Source organism: Lithobates pipiens, unplaced genomic scaffold, assembly GCF_037356315.1.
Source record: "Lithobates pipiens isolate NorthernLeopardFrog02 unplaced genomic scaffold, aLitPip1_a1.2 Scaffold_8, whole genome shotgun sequence".
In the NCBI taxonomy this organism is placed as follows: Eukaryota; Metazoa; Chordata; class Amphibia; order Anura; family Ranidae; genus Lithobates; species Lithobates pipiens.
Window position 1 is genome coordinate 341,154,391 of NW_027507903.1, and position 13,276 is coordinate 341,167,666.

General features: G+C 39.2%; 1 protein-coding gene across 1 annotated transcript; it reads left to right on the top strand.

The window, feature by feature from the left end:
• The first annotated feature begins 821 nt into the window (after positions 1-821).
• Positions 822-12,909, top strand: SPRY4 (sprouty RTK signaling antagonist 4). Its single transcript, XM_077473120.1, has 2 exons — positions 822-998; positions 10,572-12,909. The coding sequence occupies exon 2, from the start codon at positions 10,610-10,612 to the stop codon at positions 11,501-11,503; it is 894 nt and encodes a 297-aa protein (XP_077329246.1). The 5' UTR covers positions 822-998; positions 10,572-10,609; the 3' UTR covers positions 11,504-12,909.
• Positions 12,910-13,276: the final 367 nt, after the last annotated feature.

Consider the following 13,276-nt stretch of genomic DNA (forward strand, 5'->3'; position numbering starts at 1 on the left):
ACAGTACAGTTCAATACAAAAGGTACAGGAGGGCCCTGCTCGTAGAGCTTACATTCTATATTGGCTTTTAAAATGTACAAATACAGCAGTTTAGAAATTGGATGAAGTACTGGGAAACACTTTTTTATAGATAAATAGAGCATTTTATATACAAGTATATAGATCAGACCAAAATGAGGGACAAATGAGGAGGAAAGAGGGACATTGCTCCAAATCAGGGACAGTCCCTCGAAATCAGGGGCAGTTGGGAGCCATGCCGCTGTCGCCATCATGGAAAAACATCATCAAGAAGTGGCTGTAAAAGGGCTACAGGAGATAGGGAGGGCTGAGATGCAATAAAGAAAAAATGTCAGCAAAGATTTTATTTTGGATTGTGACATGCAGTGCTTTTTCTAGTGCATGTATTTTCCGAGGAATGAAGCGCCTGCGATGTGTGCTGAATGTATATTAATAGAAGGCCGGATGGGCTCATCTGCTTTCCATATAGTTGGATGTGACTGTACAAGCTTCCCTTCCCCCCTCCTCCCTCCCTCTCTCCAGGGCTCGCAGTACACGCGCGGTTTATTCAGCTGTCTTCCATTCATAAAAGAACAGCTCGCTTTGCAATGAGCGCAGCAGGTTAGGTTCCGGTCCCCATTCATAAAAAAAAAAAAAAAAAAAGCCTTGGCTTCTGCGCACGCGCCGGGCACCCCCGCTCCCACCCCCATTCATAAGAACGGCGAGGAAGGGAGGAGGGGTGGAGCGCGCAGGCGCGCCGGGCTCTTCCCTCCCATTCATAAGAACGGTGCGGGCCGAGCGCGCAGGCGCCGTGGCCCGCAGCCCTCCCATTCATAAAAAGCCATTTTCCCAGGGAGTTGCAACATCGAAAGCGAGCTGACAGCAGAGGAGCTATGCAGCCTGGATCGTCAGCGCTTGTACTGAGGGCTTTCCTGTGCACGGCTGGGGACGTCCTGTGATTTGTGGATTATTGGGAAATGAGCCTGGCTCCAGTCTTACAAGTAAGCCCCATGAATTGGCACGATTCAAGTGTACCATGCACAGGGCACTATCCCTCCTTTCTATTATTATTTTGGGAGTGTGGTGTCCAGGTCTGGGCTGGAGGTCGGTGGGCACATGCACATCGCCTTTCTTCAGCAGGCAATCTGTCAAAGGGGGTGGGTGGGGGTGCAGTGCTGCAGGAGATCCCAGCTGCCTGGATTGGAGGTGCAATGTGTGGGGTGGGGGGCACAGCCCAGCCACCCACCCTCCTGCCTTTCTCATTACAGGAGCCGATCGCTCTGATCATAAGACTCCCTCCCTGTCACTCTCTAGCAGACAGATCGGCCTGCGATCCCCTCCTTCTGCTTTCATTTACCGATCGCTGGGGCATTGCGATGTCAGAAAATCCTCTGCTAGCCATTTACATTGAGGTTTGCCCCATCAGGCTGCCTGCTGCGGTTTTGCTGGGATTTGTAGTGGTGATGACGCACTATGCCTTTAGAGCAGACTGTCATGTATGTGGAGGTCGGTGTGCACGGTGCAGAGCCTGCAATGCCAGGCGTGACGTCATAGGACAGGACAGAGCTGGGCATTTTTGGTTGGGGGGAATCGGGGCTGATCTGGAGGCAGACGCGGCACAATCCCGGAGATCCGGCCCAGCAATGTTCTGCAACTACGCAGACACATTGCAAACCATTCCAGCAACATGGAGGATGACAATGACAGAGCATCAGGGGACAAATCAACCTTCTCATCATGGTTTATGACCCTATTATTTAGACCTGACCTACATCAGATCCAAGGGATCACCATAAATCCTTTCCTAATTTGATTATTTTCACCTGTCATACATTAAATCTAATGGTAGTGCATCCTTTCCTAGCTAGATTATGTAGACCTGTCATACTTGAGATCCATGGGAAAGCTATAGATCCCTTCTTAGATTATGTAGACTTGTCATACCTGAGATCCATGGGAAAGTTATAGATCCCTTCTTAGATTATGTAGACCTGTCATACCTGAGATCCATGGGAAAGTTATAGATCCCTTCTTAGATTATGTAGACCTGTCATACCTGAGATCCATGGGAAAGTTATAGATCCCTTCTTAGATTATGTAGACCTATCATACCCGAGATCTATGAGAAAGCTATAGATCCCTTCTTAGATTAGGTAGACCTGTCATACCCGAGATTCATGAGAATGCTATAGATCCCTTCTTAGATTAGGTAGACCTGTCATACCCGAGATCCATGAGAAAGCTATAGATCCCTTCTTAGATTATGTAGACCTGTCATACCCGAGATCCACGGGAAAGCTATAGATCCCTCCCTAGATTAGGTAGACCTGTCATATCTGAGATCCATGGGAAAGCTATAGATCCCTTGCTAGATAGATTATGTAGACCTGTCATACCTGAGATCCATGGGAAAACTATAGATCCCTTTCTAGCTAGATTATGTTAATCTGTCATATATACAATCCATGGGAGTAGATCCATTCCTAGCTGGATTATTTTGACCTGTTTTACATGAAATCTAATGGAACTAGATTGCTTTCAGATAGAATATTTAGACATGTCTTCTATGAAATCACTACAGATCCCTTACTAGCTGAATTATTTAGACCTGTCTTACATGAAATCCAGGGACAATAGATCCCTTGCTAGGTACATTAATACCTGTCATACATGAAATCCATGGGATCATTATATATTCCTTAGGTAGATTATGTGGTCCTGTCATATATTAAATCCATGGGGTGTAAATCCATTCCTAGCTGAATTATTTAGACCTGTCATACGCTTGCTAGGTAAATTTATACCTGTCGTGCATGAAATCCATGAGGGGTAGAGCCCTTTGTAGCTAGATTATGCAGATCTGTCCTAGATGAAATCCATGGGAGGTAGATCATTTCCTAGTTGAAATATTTAGACCTGTTATACATGAAATCCAGAAGCCATAGATCTCTTGCTAGCTAGATTTATACCTGTCCTACATGAAAGCCATGGGTGGTAGAGCCCTTTTTAGCTAGAATATTCAGACCTGTCATACGTGAAATCCATGGATTCACTATAGATCCCTTCCTATCCCTATTATTTAGACCTGTCACATGTGAATACCAGAGAAAATAGATTCCTTGCTATGTAGAATATTTGGACCTTTTATATATACAATCCATGGGATCTTCGTAGATCCCTTCTTAGTTAGACTGACCTCTGGTGCAGAATTGGAGGCAGGGAGGCCACAACTGATTAATCTGACATTTGTAATGTATAATGGATCACTCACATTCTTGTTTTTAAGAAGGCCCTGTTAGATTTTTATTCTCTTTTGAGTATCCGTCTGGCCTGCTATGTATGTTTTCTTTCTTATGAAATCCCTAGCAGATGTTCTGCAACACATTTTATCTTGAGTAAATGTTTAAACGTTTACAAATAGACTGCTGCACTGTACGTGATTGTGAGTTGTTACTTTGTTGTTATGTTGTGTTTTTATTTTCTTTATGTGTACTCAGTGTAGCATATACACAGGCTGATATCTGTGCAATTGAGAACATGCTATCTATCCTTTTATTGTTTCCGGTGAGCTTACAATCTATTTGTTTCTACTTCATGCAGTAGACTGTCAGATCAAGTAGGGTACAAGGTTTAATATCATTAACACATTTTTAGATTACACACATATTTATTGACATAGGTATAATGATAAAATATGAGCTGGGTTTTAACAAGTTGATTAAAATATTGTAGCTACGAGATGAGGATGTTGGGTTTAAACTTGAAATTTAGGGTGCTAGAATTCTTCCATATGCTGTGTCAATTGTTATCAATAGGATAGCTAGATGGATGGATGTTTTATCTCTTACGCAACATTTTTTGGGTGTGGACACAATTGTGCCATTTCCAACGCCATTATTAAAAAAAAACAGAGGGGATATTTGCTAAGTGGTATACATTTTAGTTTCTAGAACCTGTTTTCATTTTGAAGACTGCATCAGGAAAAGCTGATAGTATCACTGGATGTTAGGCATAAAACCTTAACCTTTTTGGTCAGTTGACCTCTTTGTATAAAAGAGGAATAATTCATTTTGATTAGTGTCACCTCCCCCTCCTTATTTTGACTTTTGTATTTGCAGTAGTGTAGTAGCACATCCATTCAGCATATAGCTAATTATAGAGCCATTCACGACATAATTTACTGCAGGCTCTTCTGCTATTATCCGTAGCAGAGATTCATTCATGGGCTTTTACTGTGTTTTTCATAGTAAGCATTTTTTTCCCGACTGTATTAAAGGCAACAGTTCGGCTTGGTAAAAATCCCTAGTAAGCGAACAGCATGAACATTTTACTCTTTTTTTTTTTTTTTTTTTCTTCTTCTTTTGTAAGATTTAGCCAGTGCTGTGTTTGGCCAATTGCAGTTTGAATATATATTTGCTATGTTTAATGGGGGATATTTTTGATTTCTGTATATCATAAATAATAATTAGCCCATTTACCAGCAAGGCAACGCTGACAGTCAAGAGATATTCACACACATTGTGTAGAATTACAGATGATTCCTTTTTAAACGTTGCACCAGAAGTTCATGGCTTAGGTGGGTCATTTGATAAAGGACAGAAGATGATGGGAGTAAGGGTACATGAAAACATGGAATTTCATCACTGCCTTGAGTGTTTGTTTAAAATGGAATCTGTTTTTGTAAGAAAACAAATCTGGTCTCTCTTCAGTTTTATAGAACAGTTGATGACTACCAAGTCTGATAGCTTTCTTGCAGTGGCTACAGTAAGCAGAGCTGGACAAATTATAAGAGCTTTGCCACCAGTCTGCATAAAATGGTAGCTGATGGCCAACTTTGTTGGTGGCTCCTTAAAAGTTCTTGATGTTTCTAGCTTGGACTAAAACAAATTCCTAAGTTCAATAATTGAAGCCTTCTGAATTAGTATCTACCAGAACTTCAGGTCAAGGCAGGAGAAGATTGTGTAAAATTCAGGACCAGAAAGAATTTGTAGAATGGCCTCCCAATAGTTAATCTTCAACAGTCATTTTATAAGATTACCGGCAGTCTTGCACTTGGGATTTATTCTGCCCTTACCTAAGTGACCAAAAAGTCTTAAAAGCATACAAATGAATTGTGTCCAAATAGCAAATAAACGGTATGCGTTTTTTTTTTTCTTCCTCTCCTGGTTGCCAGTTCCTGTTTAATCCGGAGATTACATTTAATTGCTTTTGCATATTGCTTAGAAGTAACAGGAAAGTCAGGCTTCTGTATCAGGCTTGTGAAGACTGATGGTTCACAGATAGGTGCTGTGTGGTGAGTGGTACTTGAATGGGGTGATATTATATCCTTATCAATGTCTGGCAGATTATCAGGCATCTGCTAAAAGGATGTGTAGGTGTCAGAGCTGCTGCAGTCTTGCCTGATTGACCAGTGGAGAATAGGAAGTGCTCAATTAAAGTGAGTGGTTCCTTGCTAGCCTGGACAATCCTGGCTAAACTAGATTAAAACCAAGATTGTTAAAGGGCCATGAATATCAGCAGCCCTTCTAACCCCAACAATGTCTACTTCATTTCACAGTTGCAGTGGCTGCTATTTAACTTCTTTTTTTTTTTTTTTTTTTGCAACTTGCATTGCCTTACAACTTGTACAAATGAGATTATAGAGGTGTATGTACTAAGGCAGATAGCAATTTTCAGGATGCAGTTACTTCTAGCTACCAGCCTATAACTTTTATGATTCTCACTTCTCTAAGCTGATGACAGATGCGGTTTGATTGCTATAACTTACTGCACCTTTGTACACCATTATTGCATGGTCTTTTTCAATAAGCCTTAGAATGCGTTGCTCAACTCAAGTGCCTATCATTACAGCTGTGCATTTGGCATATTATATATTTTTGCCATAAAAATAAAATTAAATCTCAGTGACTTTTTAATGATTGCTATTATTTATTTAAAGCATCAAAATGTACTGCTTTTATATGTAAGAGAAATGACGTCCTAACAAAATGTCCTACAATGTTAAGTCCTCCAGTTAGGCTAGTGAGAGTTTGCATAAATAGAGAATAAACTATTGGACATAACTTTAAAATATGCTGCTGTTAAATTAATTTCACACTGTATAATTAACTCCATGTTACAAATCGTCTCCCTTTATAAAACTGTATGCTCAGAGCAAATTCGTTTTGAGAGAGTTGTAGATGTTTACTGAGCAGGCTCCTTGGGGGGGAAACTAGAAAATGACCACCCTTTTTTATACACAAAAAGTCAGATTTACGAAAGAATTGGGAAATCTTTACACAATAAATTGTCTTGCTTTTCATTTTAGTTACCTAATCATATGCAGATAAGATGAGTGAACAGGATTTTGCTTTTCACTTGATTGGATAATTGAAGTGAATAGTCACACAATTTATTGCGTGAAGATTTTCAACCTCTTTAGTAAATTAGGCTCAATAACTCAGATACCCTTTTGTGGATCTGACCTGGTGTCCTGTTATCCATTCATCAGTGCTGACTACAAGCATTTGTCTTTCAGATTATAGTGGACATTGGGGTTTATTTACTAAAGGCAAATCAACTTTGCACTACAAGTGCAGTCACTGTAGATTTGAAGGGGACATGCAAGGAAAATAAAAAAAAATGCATTTTTGTTTGTACATGATTGGATGATGAAATCGGCAGAGCTTCCCCTCATTTCAGATCTTCCCCTCAGATCTACAGCGACTGCACTTCCAATTGCACTTGTAGTGGATTTGCCTCTAGTAAATCAACCCCCTTTGTCTGTCTGTATTTGGAAGGTAGGAGAATTAGTATAGTTAATATAGTAAGCTACAGTTAGGCAGCCAATAAGTCCTAGACCTCACATTTGGGATGAATGTTGAGGACAGAATTGCAAGTTCTGTTTCAATATGTCTCCTTTTCTCCTCTCTAGGGGTAACATGTGGAAATTTGATTGGGGGGGGGGGAGTAGCAATTTGGCTGCCCCAATGCGCCCAGCTTGAACAGCTGTGACTGCAGATGTGGCTGCAGTAGAAGCATCAGATCATAAAACTACTGAAAGTAGAATTTCTAGTCACCTGTTTTCTCATAAGCCCAGCGTGTTGCATATGTAATCTATCAGAGCATTGTTGCCCCATAAACATTATGAGAGGCGGCTTCCTGTTTATGTAGCTCAGGAAAAATCTACTGCAGTGTTGGCAAGCAAAGACAAGGGTGTTATATAGTGCTCTGGCCTGAATTTTAAAAGGATATGAAGACTGCCATTGCTGCCCTTTGTGAAATCTCTAGGTACCTGGCGATCTTGCTGATCCAATGGCTTCCATACTTTCTGAGGCATAGGCCAGGAACAATTATGCAGATCAGGAGTTTTGACTTCGCCCTTTTCTAATCTGAATGATTGTCAGTGAATCAGAAAGTATTAAAACAATATATTTAAAGGAGGCCAGCAATAATAGCTCTTGTTTTCTCTTGTTAAGTGTTATAAAACAACTCCAAATGCAGTCATAGGGTTGGTTTACTAAAGACATTGGCTGTTCACCATGCAAGGGGAGTTTTCCCTGAATTGGGTGAAGTTCTGGTTATTTCCATCATCCAATCATGTACAAACAAAAGTCCTGATTATTATTATTAAAAAAAAAAAAAAATTATATATATATATATATATATATATATATATATATATATATATATATATATATATATATATATATATATATATATATATATATATATATATATATATATATATATACACAAACCCTAGGTAGTAAATCCGTTACCCTCATACTAATAACTTTATGGCAATGTTATAATTTGTAATTGGAAGTGTCAGGGAAGGAAAGTGAGTAAAGAACTAATAATGTTTAAATAATAAAAAAGATACCAAGAAGATTCTTTTACCCCACCCCCACCTCACAAATGGGCTGTCCTAGGCACAAACCTAAGTTGCCTATATCATCGGTAGAGATAAGCTGTCTAACTTTAAGAAAAAATTGCATAACTGTCAGTATTTAATTGTAATTTCTTATAATTTGTAACAACAACCCCAATACACAACAATTGATAGATACAGATGCTTAGCATTATTCATATTTTAAATAGAGGAAGCCTTCACTTAATAAGCTTGTAGCCAACTGATGCATCTACTACTGTTTTATTATAGGCATGGTTAAAACCCTAAAAATCTCTTAGGTCTCAAAAAAATTTGAACTCAGTCAGACATACTTAATAGCATAGACCGCAATGTACTAGATATAGTAAAATTAATTTAGGCTGATTTACTAAAGGAGCTGAGAATCCTCACTCACTAAATTGAATATTCGCATAATCAGACTTACTTAATAGCATAGTGTAAGCAGCAGGGGTGTGATGCACCATCAAAAAACATTTTTTAGCAGTTTACAGTGAACTAAGAAACATCGTTCTTTTATTCTTGAATGAGTTTTACCAGCAAATTGCTATATAATTATATATCTGCAGAAAAACTTTAGTACTAAACTTTTCCAAGCATTCCCAAGAAGCTATGGACAACCCCTTCCACAGTGTGTGTGGAGGGGGGGACGGGGGGACTGGTTACATTTCTCCATAACGGATTACGTGTTTACATAATGTTATTTAATAACACAAAGTGTTTGGTTAGTTTACACCAGTGTAAATGTGAGCCTGCATGTGCACTTCCCCTTTAAGTGATTTTCAAATAGTGCTTACAAACAAAAGGTCGCTCGACTAGGAAGCCCTACGTCTCATAGAAAACAATGTGCACTTTCTAAATTGGAGCCGGGCCGTATCCGCTCTTTGAATTAAGCTTAGTCGCTTCCTGTGCTCTTTTGACTTGCATAGCTGTTGGGTAACTGGATAGATTCCAGTTCTGAACTGCTCTCTTTCGATGAAATCAGAAACTAAAGCAACACAGCGAGTCAGCCGTTCTAGTAAAATGGGATCATTTAGGATGGTGTGAGTCAGGGCTGTGAAGATACAACTCTGTTACTCTTCGCAGACAAAAAAAAAAACGTAAGTGGACTTTGTCTGTGGAAATGTACTAGATATAGTAAAATTCATTGAGACTGATTTACTAAAGGAGCCGAGAATCCTCACTCAAAAAATTGAATATTCACTTCAGCTCTACAGTCACACGAAAAAGCTAATGCCTGTCTATTTGTAATCTATAATGTACAAAAGAAATGGGTAAACATATATTCACACGACTGGATTGCTGAAGTGAATATTTAAGTGAAGATTATCAACTCCTTTAGTAAATCAGGCTAATTTTGTAACTGAGGATGATTATTCCTGAACTTTGTAGGTTGAAAGTTTTTATCAGAACATAATTTTTTGGTTCTGCATTGTGCATTTACTTTTAACAGATAAGAAATGCATTCCTGTGTTTATTTACTAAAGTAATGCAGATTGTGGGGTAAAGCATGCTGGTCTGTTCTTTAAAGGGGTTGTAAATCCTCATGTTTTTTCACCTTGATGCATTCTATGCATTAAGGAGAAAACCCTCCTGTAGTGCTGCAGTCCCCCATTTTACTTGCCTGAATGCTGTCCTCCTCTGGCCAGGAATGAGCACACCATCCATCTCTAGCTGGTGTCTCATGTCCTGATTGGATAGATTTATACCAGGGCAGCCATTGGCTCCCGCTGCTGTCAATCAGATCCAATGATGCGGGGCAGAATCCTGCATTGTGTGAATGTACACAGATGCAGGACTCGGAGCGCGCCTGCACAGGTGTCCACCTTAAGAGTCTTCTCCTTAAGAGTCTTCTTAAGAGTCACCTTAAGAGTCTTCTCCAACGTGGACACTCGATGCAGGGAGGAGCCACCAGCGCCGCTGAGGGACCCCAGAAGTGGAGTTTCGGGGCCACTCTGTGCAAAACCAACTGCAAAGTGGAGGTAAGTATGACATATTTGTTATTTAAAAAAAAAAAAGGGCTTACAACCCCTTTAAGGATCTCAGTGTATTCAATAGTTCATTTTTTTTTTTTTTTTTTATGTTTGTTTGGGTTTTTTTTATTATTTATTTTTCCTCTAGAACATGAATGTTAAAAATAGGGAAACTTGGTTTCCATTTAGATTGTAAGCACAGCATGCATCAAAAGGTCTCTAGTTGCAATTTACTAACATGTTTTTGGACATTAGCAAACAATTAGACTTGTTTATCTTGCTTGCACCTGGCAAGTCAAAAATTACAGGTGATTGTTACTGCATTTACTCACAATGTGAAAAGTGAACTATCATTATCACTACAACAGGGGTTGATTTACTAAAATGGAAAGGGCCAAATCTGGTGCAGCTCTGCATAGAAACCAATCAGTTTCCAGGTTTTCAAGTTCCAAGTTTTTCCAAGTTAGAAACTGATTGGCTACCATGTACAGCTGCACCAGATTTTGCACTCTCCAGTTTTAGTAAATCAACCCCACTGAGTCTGTTATAGGCAACAAGACAATATCATCCTCATGGTATGCACATGAACTGAAATCATGTTTCCTAAACCATAACTGTTAGTAAAAAAAAATCTTCATAATGCATATCAATTGTTATTTCTAAGAAAACCTTAACCCAATTGAATCTATTTTTTATTTTATTTTTTACAGATTTTTTAAGAAGTTCTCATCATTTTCAGAGGAGGTCAATGGATTCCAGGATTCCACATAGCATAACTGTGGTACCAAATTCAGTTATGGTGCAGCCTCTACTAGATGGCCGTGTTCCATATGGGAGATTACAACATCCGCTTACTATCCTGCCTATCGATCAGATGAAGACTACTCATCTTGAGAATGATTACATTGACAACCCGGCTCTTAATCAGCTGGCCAATCAAAAGCTCAGCAGGGGTTCACATGAACCTTTGCTTGTCAATCAACATTTGCAGAGATGTGAAGCAGATATTACGCACCCTTGGATATCTTTCAGTGGGCGACCCAGCTCAATTAGCAGTAGCAGTAGCACATCTTCAGATCAGAGACTCTTGGATCACATGGCCCCACCTCCTGTGGTTGATCAGTCTCCACCTAGGGCAGTAAGGATACAGCCTAAAGTGATTAATTGTAAGCCTCAGGATGTTAAAGGACCCTTGAATCAAGAATTGGACAAGCACTTTTTACTTTGTGAGGCCTGCGGCAGATGTAAATGCAAAGACTGTACAACTCCTCGGACCTTACCATCTTGCTGGATTTGCAACCAGGAATGTCTGTGTTCTGCACAGAACATGGTCAATTATTCAACTTGCATGTGTCTAGTCAAAGGAGTTTTTTACCACTGCACCAACGAAGACGATGAAGGTTCCTGCGCAGATCATCCGTGTTCTTGCTCTCACTCCAACTGCTGTGCTCGCTGGTCTTTCATGAGTGCCTTGTCATTGGTCCTCCCATGCTTACTCTGCTATCTTCCTGCCACTGGCTGTGTGAAACTTTCTCAGAAATGTTACGACCAAGCGAGCCGACCTGGGTGCCGGTGCAAAAACACAAACAGTGTCATGTGCAAAGCACCGGATGCAGTCAGCAGACCAGAAAAGCCATTTTGAGAGTTGCTGCAAGGTTCTGTTTTGTGAACTGTCTTATAAGAATGCATTGTGCAGAAAAATGAAGCAAAAAGACTCCAGACAGTATATTCTCTCCAGAGGCTTTAATTTACCATTCCTTGATCAAGGGGGTCCAGCAACACTTAGTATTATCAGAAAAGAGAAATGCATTATGTTTGGCTGCTGCTGTGAACCATTTCCAAATCCTGTGTTGAAGATCTGTATGCTAACTAGATAGCCATGGGGATTAGCTTGAAGGGACTAGTTACCTTTATTGTATTTACAGCTACCATTAAGAACCAAGAATGTTATCCCTCAGTTAGCATGGAAGCAAGCCAGCTCTAGTTCTTCCTCACACACTCATATGTTTGTTTTTTAAGCTGAAGGCTTCAGTCTACACTTTTCATTGATGTGTGGAAAACTCTGCTGAGGCTTTGTTGCGTAACTCTTTTGTCTGTGGTTTAGTGTTTTTGTATTTTTATATAAATGTATTAGTTCTCTTACACTTTTTTTTGGCTAATGAAGGCAACATGGGAGACCAGAGTGCCAAAGGTACAGATTCAATCCACAATGTGGTGACAGGAAGGAATGCATGACCCTCTATTCCTCCGCTGTGTCAAGACTCTTCCGGCCTGCCTATTATTAGCCTTTTCTTACTGCCCTTCTTTCACCCTTCTTGCTGATAATGGGTAATGCCCTTTCATCTTCAGCTGTGCACCTTCTCCACAAGAGAGGTTGTCAGCACTGTGGGTAAAAAAAAACAAAAAACAATCAGAACAATATGTAATGGCAAATCGTATCAATGTCCCCCTAATAACAAGTCAAAGCACTGCTAAAGATCACTTGTGCTGATTGTAACAACTCTCACACTCAGATCACCAAACATATCAGGTTCAGCTATCTCAGCAGCTGTCTCAACATGTTAATTAAAAGGTAATTGTTACAAAGTTTCACCTCGCTTCCTGCTGCTGGAACTCTAAGCGCATTGCAATACAGGGTTAATGCTTGCATTGCTCCCTTTGCTGCAGCTTTTCAGGAAATCTACTGTACTGGGCGCTTTAGAGTGCAATAACCATTTCCCAACTAGAAAGAACAGAAAATATTTTTGTTCACAAGAAGGACGTGACATTGAAGGGCAGTTATACATAGTGAACGCCAATGGCAACCTTATTTTATTCATTGTAATTTTCTAAGGAAATTGAAAGTTGTATGTAACTTTATTTGTATTTTTGTTTCTGTGCTGCTGCTCTACCTTGGCCCTACTGTAATATAGCATCTTGTATATCTGTGTAAATATGCATAGAGAGATACATAGAAGGTCTATTTTAGTGTTATATAACTACCAGGTAAAGGTTAAGGGGGGTCATAAGAAACTCATTCATGTGAAATATTATATATATATATATATATATATATATATATATATATATATATATATATATATATATATATATATATATATATATATATATATATATATATATATATATATAATTTCACATTCCCTACACTGCATTCTGGCAAATAATAGGTGCTAGTCTCTGTTTTGTAACATGTAGTTTCAGTGCTAAAGGGGAAATTTTGTTAGCATACAGATGTCTTGCATTTGCATTCAAAATGGCATCCAAACCACACTTTAATGAAGCTCAACTTCCTTTTTTTTTTTTTTTTTTTTATTTCTTTTAATTTAAGCCATGTTACATGCTTATTTAAAATGTATGGTACAAGATGTAACCTATAATGTTTAAGCTACATTTAATTACTAACTTTTGGGCA